Source organism: Salvelinus sp. IW2-2015, linkage group LG6.2, assembly GCF_002910315.2.
Source record: "Salvelinus sp. IW2-2015 linkage group LG6.2, ASM291031v2, whole genome shotgun sequence".
NCBI lineage: Eukaryota > Metazoa > Chordata > Actinopteri > Salmoniformes > Salmonidae > Salvelinus > Salvelinus sp. IW2-2015.
Window position 1 is genome coordinate 20444387 of NC_036846.1, and position 20565 is coordinate 20464951.

The window sequence follows — 20565 nt, forward strand, 5'->3', positions numbered from 1 at the left end:
TAACCAATCTGTTCCACTACTGTTACCTATTACGTACATCAACCCTCTGTTCCACTACTGTTACCTATTACAGTACATCAACCTCCTGTTCACTACTGTTACCTATTACAGTACATCAACCCTCCCTGTTCCACTACTGTTACCTATTACAGTCATCAACCCCTCCTGTTCACTACTGTTACCTATTACAGTACATCAACCCTCCTGTTCCACTATGTTACCTATTACAGTACATCAACCCTCCTGTCCACTACTGTTACCTATTACAGTAACATACCCCTCCCTGTTCCACTACTGTTCCTATTACAGTACATCACCCCTCCCTGTTCACTACTGTTACCTATTACAGTACATCAACCCCTCCTGTTCACTACTGTTACCTATTACAGTAATCAACCCTCCCTGTTCCACTACTGTTCCTATTACAGTACATCAACCCTCCTGTTCCACTACTGTTACCTATTACAGTACATCAACTCCCTGTTCCACTACTGTTACCTATTACAGTACATCAAACCCCTCCCTGTTCACTACTGTTACCTATTACAGTAATCAACCCCCTGTTCCACTACTGTTACTATTACGTACATCAACCCCTCCTGTTCACTACTTGTTACTATTACAGTACATCAACCCCCCTGTTCCACTACTGTTACCTATTACAGTACATCAACCCCTCCTGTTCCACTACTGTTTACTTAACAAGTACTCAACCATCCCTGTTCCACTACTGTTACCTATTACAGTACATCAACATCCCTGTTCACTACTGTTACCTATTACAGTACATCAACCCTCCCTGTTCCACTACTGTTACCTATTACAGTACATCAACCCTCTGTTCACTACTGTTACCTATTACAGTACTACACTCCTGTTCCACTACTGTTACTATAAGTACATCAACCCTCCTGTTCACTACTGTACCTATTACAGTACATCAACCCTCCTGTTCCACTACTGTTACCTATTACAGTACATCAACCCTCCTGTTCACTACTGTTACTATTACAGTACATCAACCCTCCTGTTCCACTACTGTTACCTATTACAGTACATCAACCCTCTCTGTTCCACTACTGTTACCTATTACAGTACATCAACCCCTCTCTGTTCCACTACTGTTACCTATTACAGTACATCACCCTCTGTTCCATACTGTTACCTATTACAGTACATCACCCTCCTGTTCACTACTGTTACTATTACAGTACATTCACTCCCTGTTCCACTACTGTTACCTATTACAGTACATCAACCCTCCCTGTTCCACTACTGTTACTATTACAGTACATCAACCCTCCTGTTCACTACTGTTACCTATTACAGTACATCAACCCTCTTGTTCCACTACTGTTACCTATTACAGTCATCAACCCTCCTGTTCCTACTGTTACCTATTACAGTACATCAACCCTCTCTGTTCACTACTGTTACCTATACAGTACATCAACCCTCTTGTTCCACTACTGTTACCTATTACAGTACATCAACCCTCCTGTTCCACTACTGTTACCTATATCAGTAACATAACCCTCCTGTTCCACTACTGTTACCTATTACAGTACATCAACCCCTCTCTGTTCCATACTGTTACCTATTACAGTACATCAACCCTCTGTTCCATCCTGTTACCTATTACAGTACATCAACCCTCTCTGTTCCACTACTAGTTTACCTATTACAGTACTCAATCTCTCGAAGCAATCGTTATGTGTGGGATATATTGCCTCTTGTAAACTGAAACTGAAACTATTACCCAAATTTGTATAACACAAAGGGAGGCAGGGAGAGAGTGAGAAAACAAGTGGAAAATGAGAGGGAGAAGTGCTAGCTCTGATTTATAATCTCTATTCATCTGATTTCCTATCAACACACATCTATTTTAATCTCTTTCAATCTGGAATTGTCTCTGTTGTTCTGTATTCTGGAACTGGGATCATTCAAAACAGAAAAAGGTAAGCCTCAACAGATAAGCTACATGAAAAATATKAAATAAATCATGTTTTCTGCATTTCAACTGGACCTTCAAATGATTCAGTGTCTAGATCTGAATATAGGATAGCAATTCCCTCATTGAGATATGTATTTATTGTGTATATATGAATGAATGCTCTTTAATTACCTTACTTTTATTTCTTATTCTTATCCGTATGTTTTTAAACTGCATCGTTGGTTAGGGGTTCGTAAGTGAGCGTTTCACTGTGAGGTCTACACCTGTTCTATTCGGCGCATGTTACTAATACAATTTGATTTGATTTGAATCAGTGATAGTCTCCAAATGTAATATGTGGTATAAGAATGTAGTCATTGAGATTATGTATGTATTGTGGGTCGTTTTCACTACTCTGAAGTGCACAGGTAACATCAGGGCACCATTTAATAGTTCATGGGTTTTACTGGACTATAATTCTTATTTCCTTCAATCTAATTCTAATATAAAGATGGTCRTCTTCCTTCCCACTTGATACAATGCAAAGCAAAGCAGGCTGAGGGTTTCTCTTAAAGAGATACTTTGGGGTTTTGGCAATGAGGTCCTTTATCTACTTCCCCAGAGTCAGATGGACTTGTGAATTAATTGAACATTTGCTTTTTTTTTTATTTTTAGCAGATTTCATATGGCAGGTATAGAGTCGAGCAAGTTAGAGGAATTTAGGTAGTTTTACAAGCCAGTGCTAACTAGCCTTAGTGCAACGACTGGAATTCTATGGGTGTTATTGCACTAACGCTAGTTAGCATTGGCTAACTACTACTACTACTACTACTGTACCTCTAACTTCCTTCATACTGGACACAGAGACATAAAAATGGTATCCACGAGTTCATCTGAGTCTGGCAAGTAGATAAAGGGCCTCATTGCAAAAATCTCAAAGTATTCCTTTAAGTAGATTAGCCATATTATTTTATTAACGATAGTCATATTCCCAGTCTTCCCCCATGCAGGCATGCACTGGCCAATTGTACGAATTGCTCACCTGTAGTTGACTTGAGGACCAGAAGATCAGGCTTTCCATTGTGTAGTAATGTGAGAATGTGTCTTTGATTGCTATGCCAACATTGCACAATACTGGACAAGGAAAAGATAAACAACGTGTTTGACTTTATAAACTTAAATCGGGTGCTGGATCCTGATATATTATCCAAAGACCAGAAATAGGACAGCACTCCGGTAAATAAACTTAAATTGACATACAGTATGAGCCCTTCTTCAGCGTGCAAGGCAATGGCAATCAATGTCACAACAAGAAGACCTCACAGGTGGGCATATTTCTAAATTCACAGTCAGTATTGGCCCAATCAAGAGATCCCAGCAGAGAGAGAGCTGTGGGGGAAACATGACAATGTKAGAAAAATACATAGTATCACGGCTCAGGCTAAGACCCAGATGCAGACACAGGAGGCGGATAGTACGAGTCTCAGAGTTTATTATAGTACAAGGGGCAGGCAAAAGGTAAGTCAAGGCAGGCAAAAAGTCCCAATTCCAGAGTCATGCAGGATCAGGACAGGCAGAAAGGTTAGAATTGGAAAGACTAGGAAAACAAAAACTAGAGCACAGGAAACACGGGAACACGCTGGTAGGACTTGATGGGACAAGACGAACTGGCAACAGACAAACAGTATATATGCACAAGGGATAATGGGGGGAGATGGGAGACACCTGGTGCGGTCTGGAGACAAGCACGAAGACAGGTGAAACAGATCAGGGTGTGACACAGACACACAATACAATTACATTAGGATGTCATTACCAAAGTGTTTGGCCTATTGATAACATACTACAAACAACAAGAAAAATAACATTCCTCATTAAGGCCTGCCGGGGCAAGTGTGCACAAGCGGTCTATCCAATAGGTCTCTCTTTAGAYAAGTAGTTTATCCCTATCTCCTCCCCTTCATGGCCTTCACCAATTCAATGCCCATATAACGCAAGYCACTTAGTTCATGATTATGGCTGTTGAAATGCCTGACAACCTTTCAAGAAGTTGTGAAAATGACAAAAGGAACAGGTGTTTWCTGATTATTTTGATGTTATATCTCTCATACTTAGTCATGTTGCTGTTATGTCTGTTCCTCAGATGCAACAGTTGGGAGGGGAGGAGAGTCTGGTCCCTCAGCCTCGTGGGAGTCTACACAAAGCCGGTGCGATAGGATTGGCTACCGTGGTGATGACGGCCATCTTGGTTTTGGAGCCTGAGAGCTTCTTCAGACACGTTGCAGCAGCGATACTCATCCTGACTGTGGGGCCCTCGCTGCATGGAGTGTTTCTCCTCTTAGAGGAATGTCTTCATCATGCAACTACCCGGTGAGGGAACTTAACTTCCATACTCATAGTCATACTCATACTCACAAAACATGGTAGCCAAATAAATAGATCAATATTTACATATTACCTGCCTCCCTCTCTACCTCTCCTTCTCTCCTTCTCTCACCCCTCTATCTACCCAGGTACCGTGGTGGGAGGCTGGGTCAGARGGTGACAGCCTGTGTGGGTGTGTATACTCTCCTGGGTGTGGGGTTGGCAGTGCTGCTGTTGGGCCTGACCGAGCCACAGCCCTGGAGAGACCAGTGGAGCATGGTGATCTTGGCCTGTGGCCTCTACCCTCTACTCAAAACCCTGGGAGTACTGGTGAGATAACAAGAGCCTGATCTGGAACTCTCACACACAATATGAACCAACACAGGACCCTGTGTGTCTCCAGCAGGGTTGGGGTGAATTCCATTTAAATTCCATTAAATTCAGGATGTACCCTGAAGTTCCAATTCTAGTTATTTTGAATGCTTTACAATGAGGACAATTTGGAATTGGTATTAGTTTTACTGTCTGCATTGACTGGAATTGAAATGGAATTAAACCCAACCCTGGTCTCAAGGATGGTTTTAATCATCAGTCTGGTGTGGGTCTCCAAACCCTCTCCTTTAAGCCACTAATAACATAGTTTAGCTTCCTGAAGCCAATTATACYGAACGATACTGTAGCTTACATGCTGCTGTAAAATGCTGACTGTGTGTTAGTGTGATTCTTGTTAGCTCACCAGAGTTGGGGTTTTTGATTGCTCATCATGGTTGTGGTTTCAGTAAATCCCAGTAAATATTTGTATACCAGATTCCCTGCATGTCTGCATGTGAGTAATTCTGGTTATTTCCCGGTTGTTGTTTCTCTCTCCCATATCCAGGGTCCGTCTGAAGTGGAAGTGTCAGAGATTTGTGAGGAGAGGAAGATGAACGTGGCTCATGGCCTGGCTTGGTCTTTCCACCTGGGCTACCTCAACCTGGTGTTGCCTCGTAAGTAGACTACCATTAGCTCAAACACAAAGAAAATCATAACCTCTGGATTTGATGTTGATTAATCACAACGAACAGTCAGAGAGAAGGCTGTACTTKTTTTTACAGGGGCATTTATTAAGCTTTTTTCTGTAACGTAACAAATACTGTATCATGTCAGCTGTGTGTATTCGTTTATCTGTATTTTTGTGGTAGGGTTGGAGGGTTCTATATCAGAATTCCGTGCCTCACACACGGCAGGTCCGTTTGAGACCAGGGGTTCCAGAAAGCTCCTAATCCTCCTCCCTCTCAACGCCAACATCGCTCACAAGCTGGAGGATGAAGACACCAACATCCGTTTCTATGACAACCTCCCTAACACAGAGATCGACAGAGCAGGGGTCAGGGGGCGTGTCTACAAGCACAGTGTCTACAGCCTATTGGACGAGAATAGACAGGTAGGTAGGGATTACCTTACAGTCACCTTCTCAAACACTATCCCAAAGTGAAATGCATTACACTGGCACCACCATGTGGTCAAATAGTGAATCAACAGTGAGTGGTTAAAAAGCTCTGGAAAATACAAAAATAATGTGGAAAAGCCCAACACGTGCACACGTGGCCAAATGTGCACAATCTATAAACCCATTTGCAGATTTTTTGGGTTGTTGCACTGAATTGCCTAATCCCAGTATTCCCTGTTTGTGTGTGTGTGTGTCAAATCAAATGTTATTTGTCACATGTGCCGAATGCAACAGGTGTAGACCTTACAGTGAAATGCTTACTTACAAGCCCTTATTTGTTTTATTTTTGTTCAATTTAAAAAAAAAATATTCTGGAAAGTATTTACTAAAATGAACTGAAGCAAGATTTTATTTGTTGAACAAATTAAAAAAATTAAGGAGCAACAATAAAATAACAYWYGCGAGGCTTTATACAGGMGGTACCGGTACAGAGTCAATGTATGTGGGCATCAGTTAGTCGAGGTAATTGAGGTAATATGTACATGTAGGTAGAGGTAAAGTGACAATYCATAGATAATAAACAGAGAGTAGCAGCAGTGTAAAAATGCGGGTGGGTGGGGACAATGCAAAAAGTCTGGGTAGCCATTTGATTAGCTGTTCGGGAGTCTTWTGGCTTGGGGGTAGAAGCTGTTAAGAAGCCTTTTGGAACTAGACTTGGCGCTCCGGTACCGCTTGCCGTGCAATAGCAGAGAGAACAGTCTATGACTGGGATGGCTGGTGTCTTTGACAATTTTTGGGGCCTTCCTCTGWCACCGCCTGGTATAGAGGTCCTGGATGGCAGGAAGCTTGGTCACAGTGATGTACTGGGCCATACGCACTACCCTCTGTAGTGCCTTGCGGTCGGAGGCCGAGCTGTTGCCATAGCAGGTGGTGATGCAACCAGTCAGGATGCTCTCGATGGTGCAGCTGTGTAACTTTRTGAGGATCTGAGGACCCATGCCAAATCTTTTCAGTCTTCTGACGGGGAATAGGTGTTGTCATGCCCTCTTTACAACTGTCTTGGTGTGTTTGTGGGAGAGGTTGTTATCCTGGCACCACACTGCCAGATCTCTGACGTCCTCCCTATAGGCTGTATTATTGTTGTCTGTGATCAGGCCTACCACTGTTGTGTCGTCGGAAAACTTAATGATGGTGTTAGAGTCGTGCRTGGCCATGCAGTCATGTGTGAACAGGGAGTACAGGAGGGGACTGAGCACGCACCCCTGAGGAGGCTCTGTGTTGAGGATCAGCGTGGCAGATGTGTTACCACCTGGGGGCGGSCCGTCAGGAAGTCCAGGATCCAGTTGCAGAYGGAGGTGTTTAGTCCCTGGGTCCTTAGCTTAGTGATGAGCTTTGAGGGAACTATGGTGTTGAACGCTGAGCTGTAGTCAATGAATAGCATTCTCACGTAGGAGTTCCTTTTGTCCAGGTGGGAAAGGGCAGTGTGGAGTTCAATAGAGATTGCATCATCTGTGGATCTGRTGGAGCGGTATGCAAATTGGAGTGAGTCTAAGGTTTCTGGGATAATGGTGTTGATGACCAGCCTTTCAAAGCACTTCATGGCTACAGATGTGAYTGCTACGGGTCGGTAGTCATTCAGGCTGGTTACCTTGGTGTTCTTGGGCACAGGGACGATGGTGGTCTGCTTGGAACATGTTGCTATTACGGACTCYGTCAGGGACAGGTTGAAAATGTCAGTGAAGACACTTGCCAGTTGGTCAGCGCATACTCAGAGTAGACGTCCTGGTAATCCGTCTGTCCCTGCGGCCTTGGGAATGTTGACCTGTATAAAGGTCTTACTTACATTGGCTACGGAGAGCGTGATCACAAAGTCGTCTGGAACAGCTGATGCTCTCACGCATTTTTCAGTGTTGCTTGCCTCGAAGCGAGCATAGAAGTAATTTAGCTCGTCTGGTAGGCTTGTGTCACTGGGCAGCTCACGACTGTGTCAGGATTTGGCCAGGATTGTTCCGGTTTTGGCCACTAGATGCCCCCATTGTGCTTTTTTGACCCTTTTTGTGTTCCCTTGTTTCCAGTTATTATTTGCACCTGTGCCTCGTTTCCCTTGAATGTATTTAAACCCTTAGTTTTTCTCAGTTCTTTGCTCTGTGTTTGAATGTTAGCACCCAGCCCTAGCGATGCTGTGAACATTTGTTGCTCCAGTTGGACTCTCTTGTGGTACTCTGTTTTTGTTCTCGTTTATTTATTTTTGATTATCTTTTGAGGCTTTTTCCTGCTGTTCCTACCACCTTGTGGATTTACCTTTTGACTTGGAGGATTACCTTTTTCTCTTGGAATTACTTTTGACGTTGTGGATTTATATTTTTGCCTGAAGAACTTTCCTTTTTACTTTATTAAAAAACAGTCTCAAGTACTGCTGTGTCTGCCTCATCTTCTGGGTTCTGCCGACTATTAGTGGCTCAGTTTGCTAAGTGACTGTTTCTCACACCGGAGACCCGAGTTCGTAACCGGGTCCTGACAGACTGTGCTTCCCTTTGATGTCTGTAATAGTTTGCAAGCCCTGCCACATCCGACGACTGTCGGAGCCGGTGTAGTACGATTCAAACTTAGTCCTGTATTGATGCTTTGCCTGTTTGATGGTTCGTCAGAAGGCATAACAGGATTTCTTATAAGCGTCCGGTTAAAAATCCCGCTTCTTGAAAGCAGCAGCTCTACACTTTAGCTCAGTGTGGATGTTGCCTGTAATCCATGGCTTCTGGTTGGGGTATGTACGTACAGTCACTGTGGGGACGACGTCATCGATGCACTTATTGATGAAGCCAGTGACTGATGTGGTGTATTCCTCAATGCCATCGGCAGAATTCCGAAACATATTCCAGTCTGTGCTAGCAAAACAGTCCTGTAGCTTAGCATCTGCGTCATTTGACCACTTCCTTATTGAGRGAGTCACTGGTACTTCCTGGTTTAGTTTTTGCTTGTAAGCAGGAATCAGGAGGATAGAGGTCTGTTTGTTATGTGTGTGTTTGTCTGTAGGCCCATCACTGTGTGGTGGAGTATGCCACCCCTCTGCTGACACTGTATAAGATGTCTCAGGAGAGTAGTGCAGGGTTTGGGGAGAGGGACAGGAGAGAGCAGGTGCTGRTGTTCTACAGGACTCTACAGGACATACTGGACCGCTCACTGGAGTGCAGGAACCGCTACCGACTCATCCTGCTCAACGGTTAGATGTCTGTCTTTCCGTCCGTTTGTCCGTGTGTCCGTCTGTCTGTCTGTCCGTCCGTCACTCTTTCTGTCTCTCGTAATATAAGATAGAATGTCCTCCTATGTGCCTAATATTATGACCTATGAACCCTATGTAATTTCTACTTCTTGTAGATGAGCATGAGGATGACCCTCACTTCCTGTCCAAGGCCATTCTGAAGAACCTGGATCAGCAGGAGAAKGAAGAGTTCTATGTTCTCCCTGTCAACCCTCAGCCTGAGGTGGACCACCCACTCATCCCTCCCGCCACGATCTGCATAGATGACATGCACCAAATTGAGCCAATGAGCAGTGTGCCATCACTGATGATCAGTCATGACATGCCACGTACACTCAGGGAACCAGTTGAGAACTCAGACATCCTTTCTCCATATGATGGGACAGGTGTAAGGAGATAAACACTCACTTAAATTTTAGTAGATGCTCTTATCCAGAGCAATTTACAGGAGCAATTAGGGTTAACTGCCTTGCTCAAGGGCACATTGACAGATGGTCATATTTTTGTTAGTTTACTATGTTTGTTCGTTTACTATAGTTAAACACGGGATGTTCGGGTTCTCAATGCAAAAAAAGTATATTATTATACAACAGAATTAGTTAAGGAAATTGAAAACAGTAGAAATACAATATATCCTGAATTGCTTAACTGAATATGAATGCTAGGTAATATATGTCAAGGAATTTAGGTTGCTACTGGTGTGTAGCTGTTTTTTTTAAACAGGATATTGTTAATTGTGTAATACAGTCCTATATTGGCTGTAACATTTAGTGTTGTTTTTCTGTGATCATTTTGTGTGTCATGTATGCAGAACTYATGTAGGCATATAATAACAACCCCGCTTATTCCTCACATTGCCTGCATGTTGTTCTATACTCTCCTAAACTCTGTAATTTATCTGTCCGTACTCTGTGTACACCGCTATGATGGATTTACATTGTTTGCACAGACGGAATGTGCATGCTTGAACCATGGTGTGAAGTAAACAGAGATAGAGAGCGAGAGAGATCCCATCTTTGCATGCCTGGCCGGAGCTAGGGAGTGAGCTGAGAGCTGAGCCTGGGCTGATCATTCAGAGGAGAACAGAGCCTGAGCCACAAGTTATCAGGCATGTTATCTAGCTATAGTCAGTACCATAGAAATATAATGAATTGAATGGGCTTGGACGTTCTAACCCTGGCAATTTGACTGGTAAACTCATGGGTACACTCACAATGGCTGCCTGGTTTTGAGATGTGATAATTTTCATGGTATTTTGGAATGTTCTATCAACTGATGCTGGATTGCCATGGTAATGTAGAATGTTCATTAAAGTAATGCTAACTGATGTGGCACATGCAATGGAATGTATTTTTTGTAATGCCAGTTGAATTGACTCAACAAATCACATCACAGATTGAAGGGTACACTTCTTGCTTTTACTTCCTGGCATGGGTCTAGGTCGAAAACATACAGGTTAAGACAACAAGGTCACACATCTGGGACCAGCACCATTGCTAACTAGCATAGCTGGTCCCATTGTTGCAAAGAGTTATAAAATATTATACAACGGGTGGGTCTAATCCCGAATGCTGATTGGTTAAAACCGCATTCCAGCCGGTGTCTATTACACAAGTTACCACCGGCTAAATCTATGACGTTAAAATGCCTATTTACTCTTTTCCATCTGACTGCGCAATCCACTGTCTAATCAGCCCAGCCAAGGAATTTATAAACTTGAACTCCACTATAAAAAGTATCTAGGGCAATGTGGAGTGCAATAGAGATGGCATCATCTGTGGATCTGTTAGGGTGGTATGCAAATTGGAGTGGGTCTAGTGTTTCTGGGATAATGGTGTTGATGTGAGCCATGACCAGCCTTTCAAATCACTTCATGGCTACAGACGTGAGTGCTAGGGTCGGTAGTCATTTAGGCAGGTTACCTTAGTGTTCTTGGGCACAGGGACTATGGTGGTCTGCTTGAAACAGGTTGGTATTACAGACTCAGACAGGGAGAGATTGAAAATGTCATTGAAGACACTTGCCAGTTGGTCAGCGCATGCTCGGAGTACACGTCCTGGTAATCCGTCTGGCCCTGCGTCCTTGTGAATGTTGACCTGATGATAGACCATGCCTGAGCTAGGAAGCAGGTGACTGAGTCTGGGACTGGTCTGGGTGTTCTGGACTGACTTTGAATAGATATGAGCAGTTTCAGAGTGTCTCAACCACTGAATATGCTTGGAGGATAAAACGTTGTGACAGAAATAGGGCACATACATGGTGCATTTGATTAATTTACTTAATTAGGTAAATCATTTGAGAACCTGTGAATACCTGTTCTCAATCTGATGAGGAAGCTGATATCTGTGAGCAAACACACACAAACATGGACACGCGCACTCACACACAAACACATGGGAAATGCAAGCAGAGTGGCTGTCTGCATCAGCCTAGCCAGACACAGTGGTAAGCCCCACAGACCAACACATATGTGGTTTCCCTTCACTTCCATAGAAAGACAGCAAACTCCCTCTTTACTGGTCTGATGTCATAATGGTAGCCAGATCCTCACATGATCTGGGCAGGGCTGAAGATGATAGGCTGGTGTACAGGTATAGTCACAAAGGGGAAAAGTCCCTTTCTGTGACTCATAACTGAACTGTTTTACAGTCAGACTCRTTCCTGGGGCACAGATCTAGCCATATATTCTGAACAGGTCCAACATGTGAGTTTAAAAATAACACATAAGTCTATATATATAGCATGAGACTTGTTTTTTCATTTCCAATACCCACAACACACACTTTTTATTTTATTTAACCCAGCAAGTCAGTTAAGAACAAATTCTTATTTACAATGACAGCCTACCCCGGCCAAACCCAGACGACGCTGGGCCTATTGTGCGCCACCCAATGGACTTCCAATCACAGCCAGATGTGATACAGCCTGGATTTGAACCAGGGACTGTAGTGACACCTCTTGTGCTGAGATGCAGTGCCTTAGGCCACTGCGTCACTCAAGAGGGACTATGGAGTTGTTTGCCCAAGAGTTGTTTGGTGAGAAAACATTGACTCTTCCAGATACGCATTCATTTCCCCATGTCTGAAACACTTGTGTGAGTGTTGAAAGGGCCCAGGGTGAGAGGGAAACAGGAAGAGGAGAGCAGGAAGGGAAGATCCAAGGTTCAGGGGAAATCCACTTCCTGCCTGGTCAGTGAGTATCAGGCCATGTGATGTGATTCACCTGTGACTCAGCCCAGGTAAGGCTAGTGGCTAGCGAGTGTTTTCCAGTGTATTCCAGAATCTACAGGTGACATACTTATGAAAGGATTCATCAAAAGGGAATCAAGACAACCATTTCTAATATCCAATACGATCATTTTTAGGGGGCTTCCTTTTTAGGCCTAAATTAGGTATCCATAATTCTGTCATCAGTTTAAAATACATTATGAGATCAGAARAATCTTTGTTTAAAACAAAATAAAACAATTTGTTCTAAATATGAGTAATTGTTCATTTTTKTTTTCTTGATAACCTAACAATATACCTGTCTAATAGCATTCATTGCACAGAAGACAGAATACTGGATAAAAGAGGTGATATTATCAGTAATGAGTAGCCAGCCAATGCAACGTCTAGGCATGTTGCGTGAGGCTGATTCAACCCTGTTCAGCAGTTGCTCGCCGTCGCGCTGCTATGGTAACCAAGGAGGCGGTCCCACACGCGATCAAACTCAGCTGACGCAACCAAGGAGTACTATTTAAACACAGTGACAGTTCCAATGACTACAATCAACTGACTTCTACATGGAGAGAATAGACAGAAAACGTGTATCACTGAGTGGAGTATTGGAGATAGAGAGACAATCAAAATGGTSTATACCCCGGCTTTGGTCCTCGGACACGGAATTCCGATTGTGTCTGAAGAGGATAACATTGTCGAACTGATGAGAAAGTTTCTCTGTCAAATCACTTCGAGCGACAAAAAATATGTGCGTCGAGGCAGCATTGAAAGTTCTGAATTCATCAAGGAAATGAACTCAAGTAAGTCTCTGTTCTGAAATCTAAGTATGTATTTCATCAGATGTACTGTACTAAATAATGGCTTTTGATAACAATTCCATGTAATTTTGGTGAATTTATAGGCCTTTTGACAAACTTTGTAGAGGACCATAATGGAAACAAGTATTTTTACTTTGTAATCCTCGGCAACTTTGGTATATGTATCTGTTGCCTGGCGTAACATGTATTTCCCAAGCGGCCACAGTAGCCTGCCGTGATACAATGCAGGTGATGCAGCCAGATAGTCATGAGCTGTCCGCTACAGTAAACTATCAGCTGATGATCTGTTCTAAAAGTTACTTGACCTGAGCTCTCTCTCCTAGTTTCAAGTGGCTGATACATTGCCTTATTTTTACGATGAAAATAAATTCCCTATTACAATGTTACTAAGTATGTAATATTCGAAATCTATAGTGCAACGTGTTTAGGAATAATCATCAAAATAACATTTTTAAGATGGTTTGAAATGTAATGTTGCAATGTTCTTGAATAGCCTGAATAACTAAGTAGGTCAAATAGTCTTGGCATATATAGATATAAGGCCTAAATATAGCCCCTGCCAAATGTCTGCAATACTAAAGTATAGGCTGTACAACTTCAACTCCTGGTTCATCAGCAATATTGATATCAACACACCATTCTCTTTTCCAGGTCTGGACTCTGAAACGGCTCTCGACTGTGAAGAGAGAATACTCCAGCGGGACATGACCAGGCAGATAGTGCGTTGTCTCTCTGAAGCTAAAGAATCGAGTCTGCGGTGCCGGATACTGCTGCTTCCCCGCCCACTGACCGCCAACGTTGCCCTGGATGTGGTGCGTTCCTCAGCGGGAGAGCCGTGCGGGCTCCGCGGGGCCTTCATACAGGTCTATTTGGAGACACAACTGGGCCAACAGCTGCAAATGCTGGGCACTATAACACCCGACCCGACTGTCACTCCTACTTTCGAGCTGTCCGTCGTGTTCAAGCTGGACAAAGACTGTTGGCCGCCTCTCAAGCACATATTCGTTACCGACAAGGTGTTGAAACTACGACCCCAGTACCGGCTGGTCAAGAAGAAGTTGTATTCCTCCGCGAGCCCTGTCATACATGAGTTCTGCTGAGACAATTTCTTATCAGGAATCAACATGTGGCCTATAATTCTCGACATTCCAGTTAGGAGAAAAAGCTGTTGCACCACTGTCTTTTTTCAGTGAACTAAATATATGTTAGTGTACACTACTGTATTGGAGAGTTGACATAAATGAACGTTTTGCACTGGAATATCACTGAAGAACAGTCAGTTCAATTGTGAAAAGAGATCATTTTGTAGTGTTTGAAAAGGAAGGACTGGATACCCTATATGTTTTGTACTGCTGAAATTTCAGTTGACATAGAAAAGAGCACAGAATGCATGTTACTGGTTATAGCAGGGGGTGAAATATGTTACCAAGTATGGTACAATCTAACTCTGACAGGTTTTATATTTTGTGCACATTTCTGTTCGAAACAATTGCTTGATTGTCTTTTGTAAAACCATGGAAATCTCATGCTGGATGTGGAAGCAAGCTCGTGTCGCCCCTTACCCTGTGTCCGACTGTTGCAGTATTGTTAAACTGAGAAATGTGAATGTTTTTGCACAGTACTCTTTTCAGGGTTTCCATACTCTTTCAATCAAAACAGCTGTCAGAATCACCAATGATTAGTCTATACCCTAAGAACTGAAGGTCTCAACTTAGGTCTGTCAAAGTTACGGACACTGTTTTCAATTCTCTTACTTTTAATAAACAGTTGAACAACAAAACATACAAATGGGAAAAAAAAATAAAACTGTACATAAAGTTCAACACTCAGGTACTACTTTTTTGTACTCCCACTAACATACAGTAGACTCATAATTCCTTGCAGGATATTTTACAGTTGGCTACATCCTAAAACACAATGGGGCCCCAAGTCAGTCACTAGTACTGTAGTAGTAAAACTGATTCAGTACTCCAGGGCTGCAGTGTCTGCTGGTTACTTGTGGCAACTGTAAATCTAGTGTACTGGCTTCAAATGCAAATCATAGACTTAAGTTAATTAAACTGTACACAGGACTGCAGCCCTGCTCGCCATACCGACAGACAGCGACCCGAAAACTCTGATTAAACTCAAACAACTAACTTCACAGAACAGTAACAACTCCATCAAACATTCTCTGGTTTAAATCGTCCAATCCCTACATCAAGTCTCATTGGCAACCTACTGCCCTTTGACTCCGGTTATTTCTTCATCTTCATGTCTGCTTCAATAGCACAGCGGCGCCCTCTGGTGCCCCCGTCCTGCAGGGAAGAGAGGTTGGGTTAGAGGTGAGTCCGACACCAGGTTAGACACCCAGCGATGGCTCCTGGTTGGCTTGTTTAAAACAAGATTATCTCTGCTGCCCGCCAGATGAAATGAAGAAAACAAAAGATTAAAACGACAGAAGAAAGAAAAACAATGGACCAGACGAGACATGCAAAGAAAGAAGTTGAAGACAACCACTGGATACATAAAAAAAGGCATATGGCGATAAACAAATGCGCGTACACCCACAACCAGGATGGGTCCACTTAATCAAATACCCAAGGTCAAAAACTTGGTGAGGGATGTGTTTGTTAATATAAGAGGTGAGTGTATGCCTTTTCAATGTTTCACTATAGTCAGTGTGATTAGCAAACTTGTGTTTTATGCGTGTGAGATGTGTGTTTTGGTAGTGTGACGTAGATACAGAGCGTGCACTCTGCTTAATCTGGTGAGATTTGACCTTTGACCTGAATACTTACAAAAAGAGAGAGAAGGAAAGCGGGAGAGGCCATTGGGACACTGTCCTGTAGGAGGACAAACAGTTAGTGAGAAAAGAAACACACAAACACACAGTGACATTTACGCCTTGTACACACACGCATCCAGAGGAAACAACACAAACAAGTACAGTCAGACAAACAAGACAACACATTCAGACAGTCAAGTGAGAACACAGGAGCCAGTCGAAAATGGAGAGAGGAGACAGTAGACAGACGGTAGCAACGGAGAGGAGAGACACAGTAGACAGACGGTAGCAACGGAGAGGAGAGACACAGTAGACAGACGGTAGTAACGGAGAGGAGAGACACAGTAGACAGACGGTAGTAACGGCGACGGCAGAGCACAGTGAGACAGACGTAGTAACGGAGAGGAGAGCACACCAGTAGACACGTAGACGGGTAGTAACCGTGAGAGGAGAGACACAGTTAGACAGGACGGTAGTAAACGCGAGAGGAGAGACACAGTAGACAGACCGGTAGTAACGGAGAGGAGAGACCACAGTAGACAGACGGTAGTAACGGGAGGAGAGACACAGTAGACAGACGGTAGTAACCGGAGAGGCAGAGACACAGTAGACAGGGACGGTCAGTAACGGAGAGGAGAGACACAGTAGACAGACGGTAGTAACGGAGAGGAGAACACAGATGAGACAGACGGTAGTAACGGAGAGGAGAGACACAGTAGACAGACGGTAGTAACGGAGAGGAGAGGACACAGTAGACAGACGTAGTAACGGAGAGGAGAGACACAGGACAGACGGTAAACGGGAGAGAGACCACAGTAGGACAACGTAAGTAACGGAGAGGAGAGGACACAGTAACAGACGCGTAGTAACGGAGAGGAGAGACACAGTAGACAGACGGTAGTAACGGAGAGAGAGACACAACAACAGACGTTAGTAACGGAGAGGAGAGGACACAGTAGACAGACCGGTAGTAACGGAGAGAGCAGAGACACAGTAGACAGACGGTACGTAACGGGAGAGGAGAGACACCAGTAGGACAGACGGTAGTAACGGAGAGGAGAGACACAGTAGACAGACGGTTGAGTAACGGAGAGGAGACGACACGTAGACATACGGTAGTAACGGAGAGGAGAGCCACAGTAGACAGCTAGTAACGGAAGGAGAGCCACAGTAGACAGACGGTAGTAACGGAGAGGGGAAGCCACAGTAGACAGGACGGTAGTAACCGGAGAGGAGAGACCCACAGTAGACAGACGGGTGTAGTAACGGAGAGAGAGACCACAGATGACAGACGTAGTAACGGAGAGGAGAGACCACAGTAGACAACGGTAGTAACGGAGAGGAGAGACAGTAGACGACGGTAGTAACGGAGAGGAGAGACAGGACAGACGGTAGTAACGGAGAGGAGAGACACAGTAGAACAGACGTAGTAACGGAGAGGAGAGACACAGTAGACAGACGGTAGTAACGGAGAGGAGAGACACAGTAGACAGACGTAGGTGGTAGTAACGGAGAGGAGAGACAGTAGACAGACGGTAGTAACGGAGAGGAGAGCACACAGTAGACAGACGTAGTAACGGAGAGGAGAGACACAGTAGGACAGACGGTAGTAACGGAGAGGAGAGACAGTAGACAGACGGTAGTAACGGAGAGGAGAGACAGTGACAGACAGACGGTAGTAACGGAGAGGAGAGACACAGTAGACAGACGGTAGTAACGGAGAGGAGAGCCACAGTAGACAGACGGTAGTAACGGAGAGGAGAGGACACAGTAGACAGACGGTAGTAACGGAGAGGAGAGACAGTAGACAGACCGGTAGTAACGGAGAGGAGAGCACAGTAGACAGACGGTAGTAACGGAGAGGAGAGACACAGTAGACAGACGCGTAGTAACGGAGAGGAGAGCCACAGTAGACAGACGGTAGTAACGGAGAGGAGAGACACAGTAGACAGACGGTAGTAACGGAGAGGGAGGCCACAGTAGACAGACCGTAGTAACGGAGAGGAGAGACACAGTAGACAAACGGTAGTAACGGGAGAGGAGAGACAGTACAGACAGACGGTAGTAACGGAGAGGAGAGACACAGTAGACAGACACGTAGTAACGGAGAGGAGGAGAGACACAGTAGACAGACGGTAGGAACGGAGAGCGAGAGACACATAGACAGACGGTAGTAACGGAGAGGAGAGACCACAGTAGACAGACGGTAGTAACGGAGAGGAGAGACAGTACAGAACAGACGGTAGTAAACGGAGAGGAGAGACACAGTAGACAGACGGTAGTAACGGAGAGGAGAGACACAGTTGACAGACCGTAGTACGCGAGAGGAGAGACAGTAGACAGACAGGGTTAGTAACGGAGAGAGAGACACATAGACAGCGGTAGTAACGGCGAGAGGAGAGACACAGTAGACAACGGGTAGCAACGGAGAGGAGAGACACGTAGACAGACGGTAGTAACGGAGAGGAGAGACACAGTAGACAGACGTAGTAACGGAGAGGAGAGACACAGTAGACAGACGGTAGTAACGGAGAGGAGAGACCACAGTAGACAGACGTAGTAACGGAGAGAGAGACACAGTAGACACGGAACGGTATAACGGAGAGGAGAGACACAGTAGACAGACGGTAGTAACGGAGAGGAGAGACACAGTAGACAGACGGTAGTAACGGAAGAGGAGAGACACCAGTAGACAGACGGTAGTAACGGAGAGGAGAGACACAGTAGACAGACGGTAGTAACGGAGAGGAGGAACCAGTAGACAGACGGTAGTAACGGAGAGGAGAGACACAGGAGACCAGACGGTAGTAACCGGAGAGGAGAGACCACAGTAGACAGACGGTAGTAACGGAGAGGAGAGACACAGTAGACAGACGGTTAGTAACGGAGAGGAAGACACAGTAGACAGACGGTAGTAACGGGAGAGGAGAGACACAGTAGACAGACGGTAGTAACGGAGAGGAGAGACACAGTAGACAGACGGGTAGTAACAGGAGAGGAGAGACACAGTAGACAGACGGTAGTAACGGAGAGAGAGACACAGTAGACAGACGGTAGTAACGGAGAGGAGAGACACAGTAACAGAACGGTAGTAACGCGAGAGGAGAGACACAGTAGACAGACGTAGTAACGCGAGAGGAGAGCACATAGACGAGGTAGTAACGGAGAGAGAGACCACAGTAGACAGACGGTAGTAACGGAGAGGAGAGACACAGTAGACAGACGGTAGTAACGGAGAGGAGAGACACAGTAGACAGACGTAGTAACGGAGAGGAGAGACACAGTAGACAGACGGTAGTAACGGAAGAGGAGAGACAGTAGACAGACGGGAGTAGTAAGGAGAGGAGCAGCAGTAGACAGACGGTAGTAACGGAGAGGAGAGACACAGTAGACAGACCGTAGTAACGGAGAGGAGAGACACAGTAGACAGACGGTAGTCAACGGAGAGGAGAGACACAGTAGACAGACGGTAGTAACGGAGAGGGAGCACAGTAGACAGACGGTAGAAACGCGAGACGGAGAAGACACAGTAGACAGACGGTAGTAACGGAGAGGAGAGACACAGTAGACAGACGGGTAGTAAAACGGAGAGGAGAGACAGTAGACAGACGTTAGTAACGGAGAGAGAGACACAGTCAGACAGACGGTAGTAACGGAGAGGAGAGAGTAGACGACAGTAACAGACGGTAGTAACGGAGAGGAGAGCCACAGTAGACAGCACGGTACAGTAACGGAGCAGGCAGACACAGTAGAACAGCACGGTAGTAAACGGAGAGGAGAGACAGTAGACAGACGTAGTAACGGAGAGGAGAGCCACAGTAGACAGACGGTAGTAACGGAGAGGAGAGCACAGTAGACAGACGGAGTAACGGAGAGGAGAGCCACAGTTAGACAGAGGTAGAACGGAGAGGAGAGCACACAGTAGACAGACGGTAGTAACGGAGAGGAGAGCCACAGTAGACAGACGTAGTAACGGAGAGGAGAGAACAGTAGACAAACGGGTAGTAACGGAGAGGAGAAAGTACAGAACAGACGGTAGTAACGGAGAGGAGAGACACAGTAGACAGACGCGGTAGTAACGGAGAGGAGAGACACAGTTAGGACAGACGTTAGTAAACGGAGAGGAGAGCACAGTAGACAGACGGTAGTAACGGAGAGGAGAGACACAGTAGACAGACGGTAGTAACGGAGAGGAGAGACCAGGACAGACAGACGTAGAGTAACGGAGAGAGGAGGGACAACAGTAGACAGACGGTAGTAACGGAGAGGGAGAGACACAGTAGACAGACGGTAGTAACGGAGAGGAGAACAGTACAGACAGACGGTAGTAACGGAGAGGAGAGACACAGTAGACAGACGGTAGTAACGGAAGAGGAGAACACAGTAGGACAGACGGTAGTAACGGAGAGGAGAGAACAGCTAGGACAGACCGGTAGTAACGGAGAGGAGAGACACAGTAGACAGACACGGTAGTAACGCGGAGAGGAGAACACAGTAGACAGACGGTAGTAACGGAGAGGAGAGACACAGTAGACAGACGGTAGTAACGAGGAGAGAGAACAGTAGACAGACGTAGTAACGGGAGGAGAGACAGTAGACAGACAGACGGTAGTAACGGAGAGGAGAGACACAGTAGACAGACGGTAGTAACGGAGAGGAGAGACACAGTAGACAGACGGTAGTAACGGAGAGGAGAGACACAGTAGACAAACAGTTAGTAACGGAGAGGAGAGACAGTACAGACAGACGGTTAGCTAACGGAGAATTCTCTCCT

General features: G+C 45.0%; 3 protein-coding genes across 6 annotated transcripts in view; 2 read left to right on the plus strand and 1 right to left on the minus strand.

The window, feature by feature from the left end:
* Positions 1-4076: 4076 nt before the first annotated feature.
* On the plus strand, positions 4077-10314 carry LOC111965530 (stimulator of interferon genes protein-like). The gene is made up of 6 exons (XM_023989696.2): positions 4077-4303; positions 4447-4627; positions 5175-5283; positions 5479-5720; positions 8760-8946; positions 9102-10314. The coding sequence occupies exons 1-6, from the start codon at positions 4077-4079 to the stop codon at positions 9383-9385; spliced, it is 1230 nt and encodes a 409-aa protein (XP_023845464.2). The 3' UTR covers positions 9386-10314.
* A 2414-nt stretch (positions 10315-12728) lies between these two features.
* Positions 12729-15321, plus strand: LOC111965973 (DNA damage-inducible transcript 4-like protein). Its single transcript, XM_023990411.2, has 2 exons — positions 12729-13006; positions 13676-15321. The coding sequence occupies exons 1-2, from the start codon at positions 12835-12837 to the stop codon at positions 14122-14124; spliced, it is 621 nt and encodes a 206-aa protein (XP_023846179.1). The 5' UTR covers positions 12729-12834; the 3' UTR covers positions 14125-15321.
* The window catches only part of LOC111965971 (bromodomain-containing protein 8), a 38970-nt gene continuing 33167 nt past the window's right edge, over positions 14763-20565 (minus strand). For 3 of the 4 annotated variants that reach the window (XM_023990407.2, XM_070444285.1, XM_070444286.1), the window contains 2 exons: positions 15805-15849; positions 14763-15321 (listed from right to left, as the gene is read on the minus strand). In XM_023990407.2, the coding sequence (XP_023846175.1) occupies positions 15262-15321; positions 15805-15849 (105 nt within the window). In that variant the 3' untranslated portion in view covers positions 14763-15261. The remainder of the gene's footprint in view (positions 15322-15804; positions 15850-20565) is intronic. The other variant, XM_070444287.1, reaches the window with a different exon arrangement.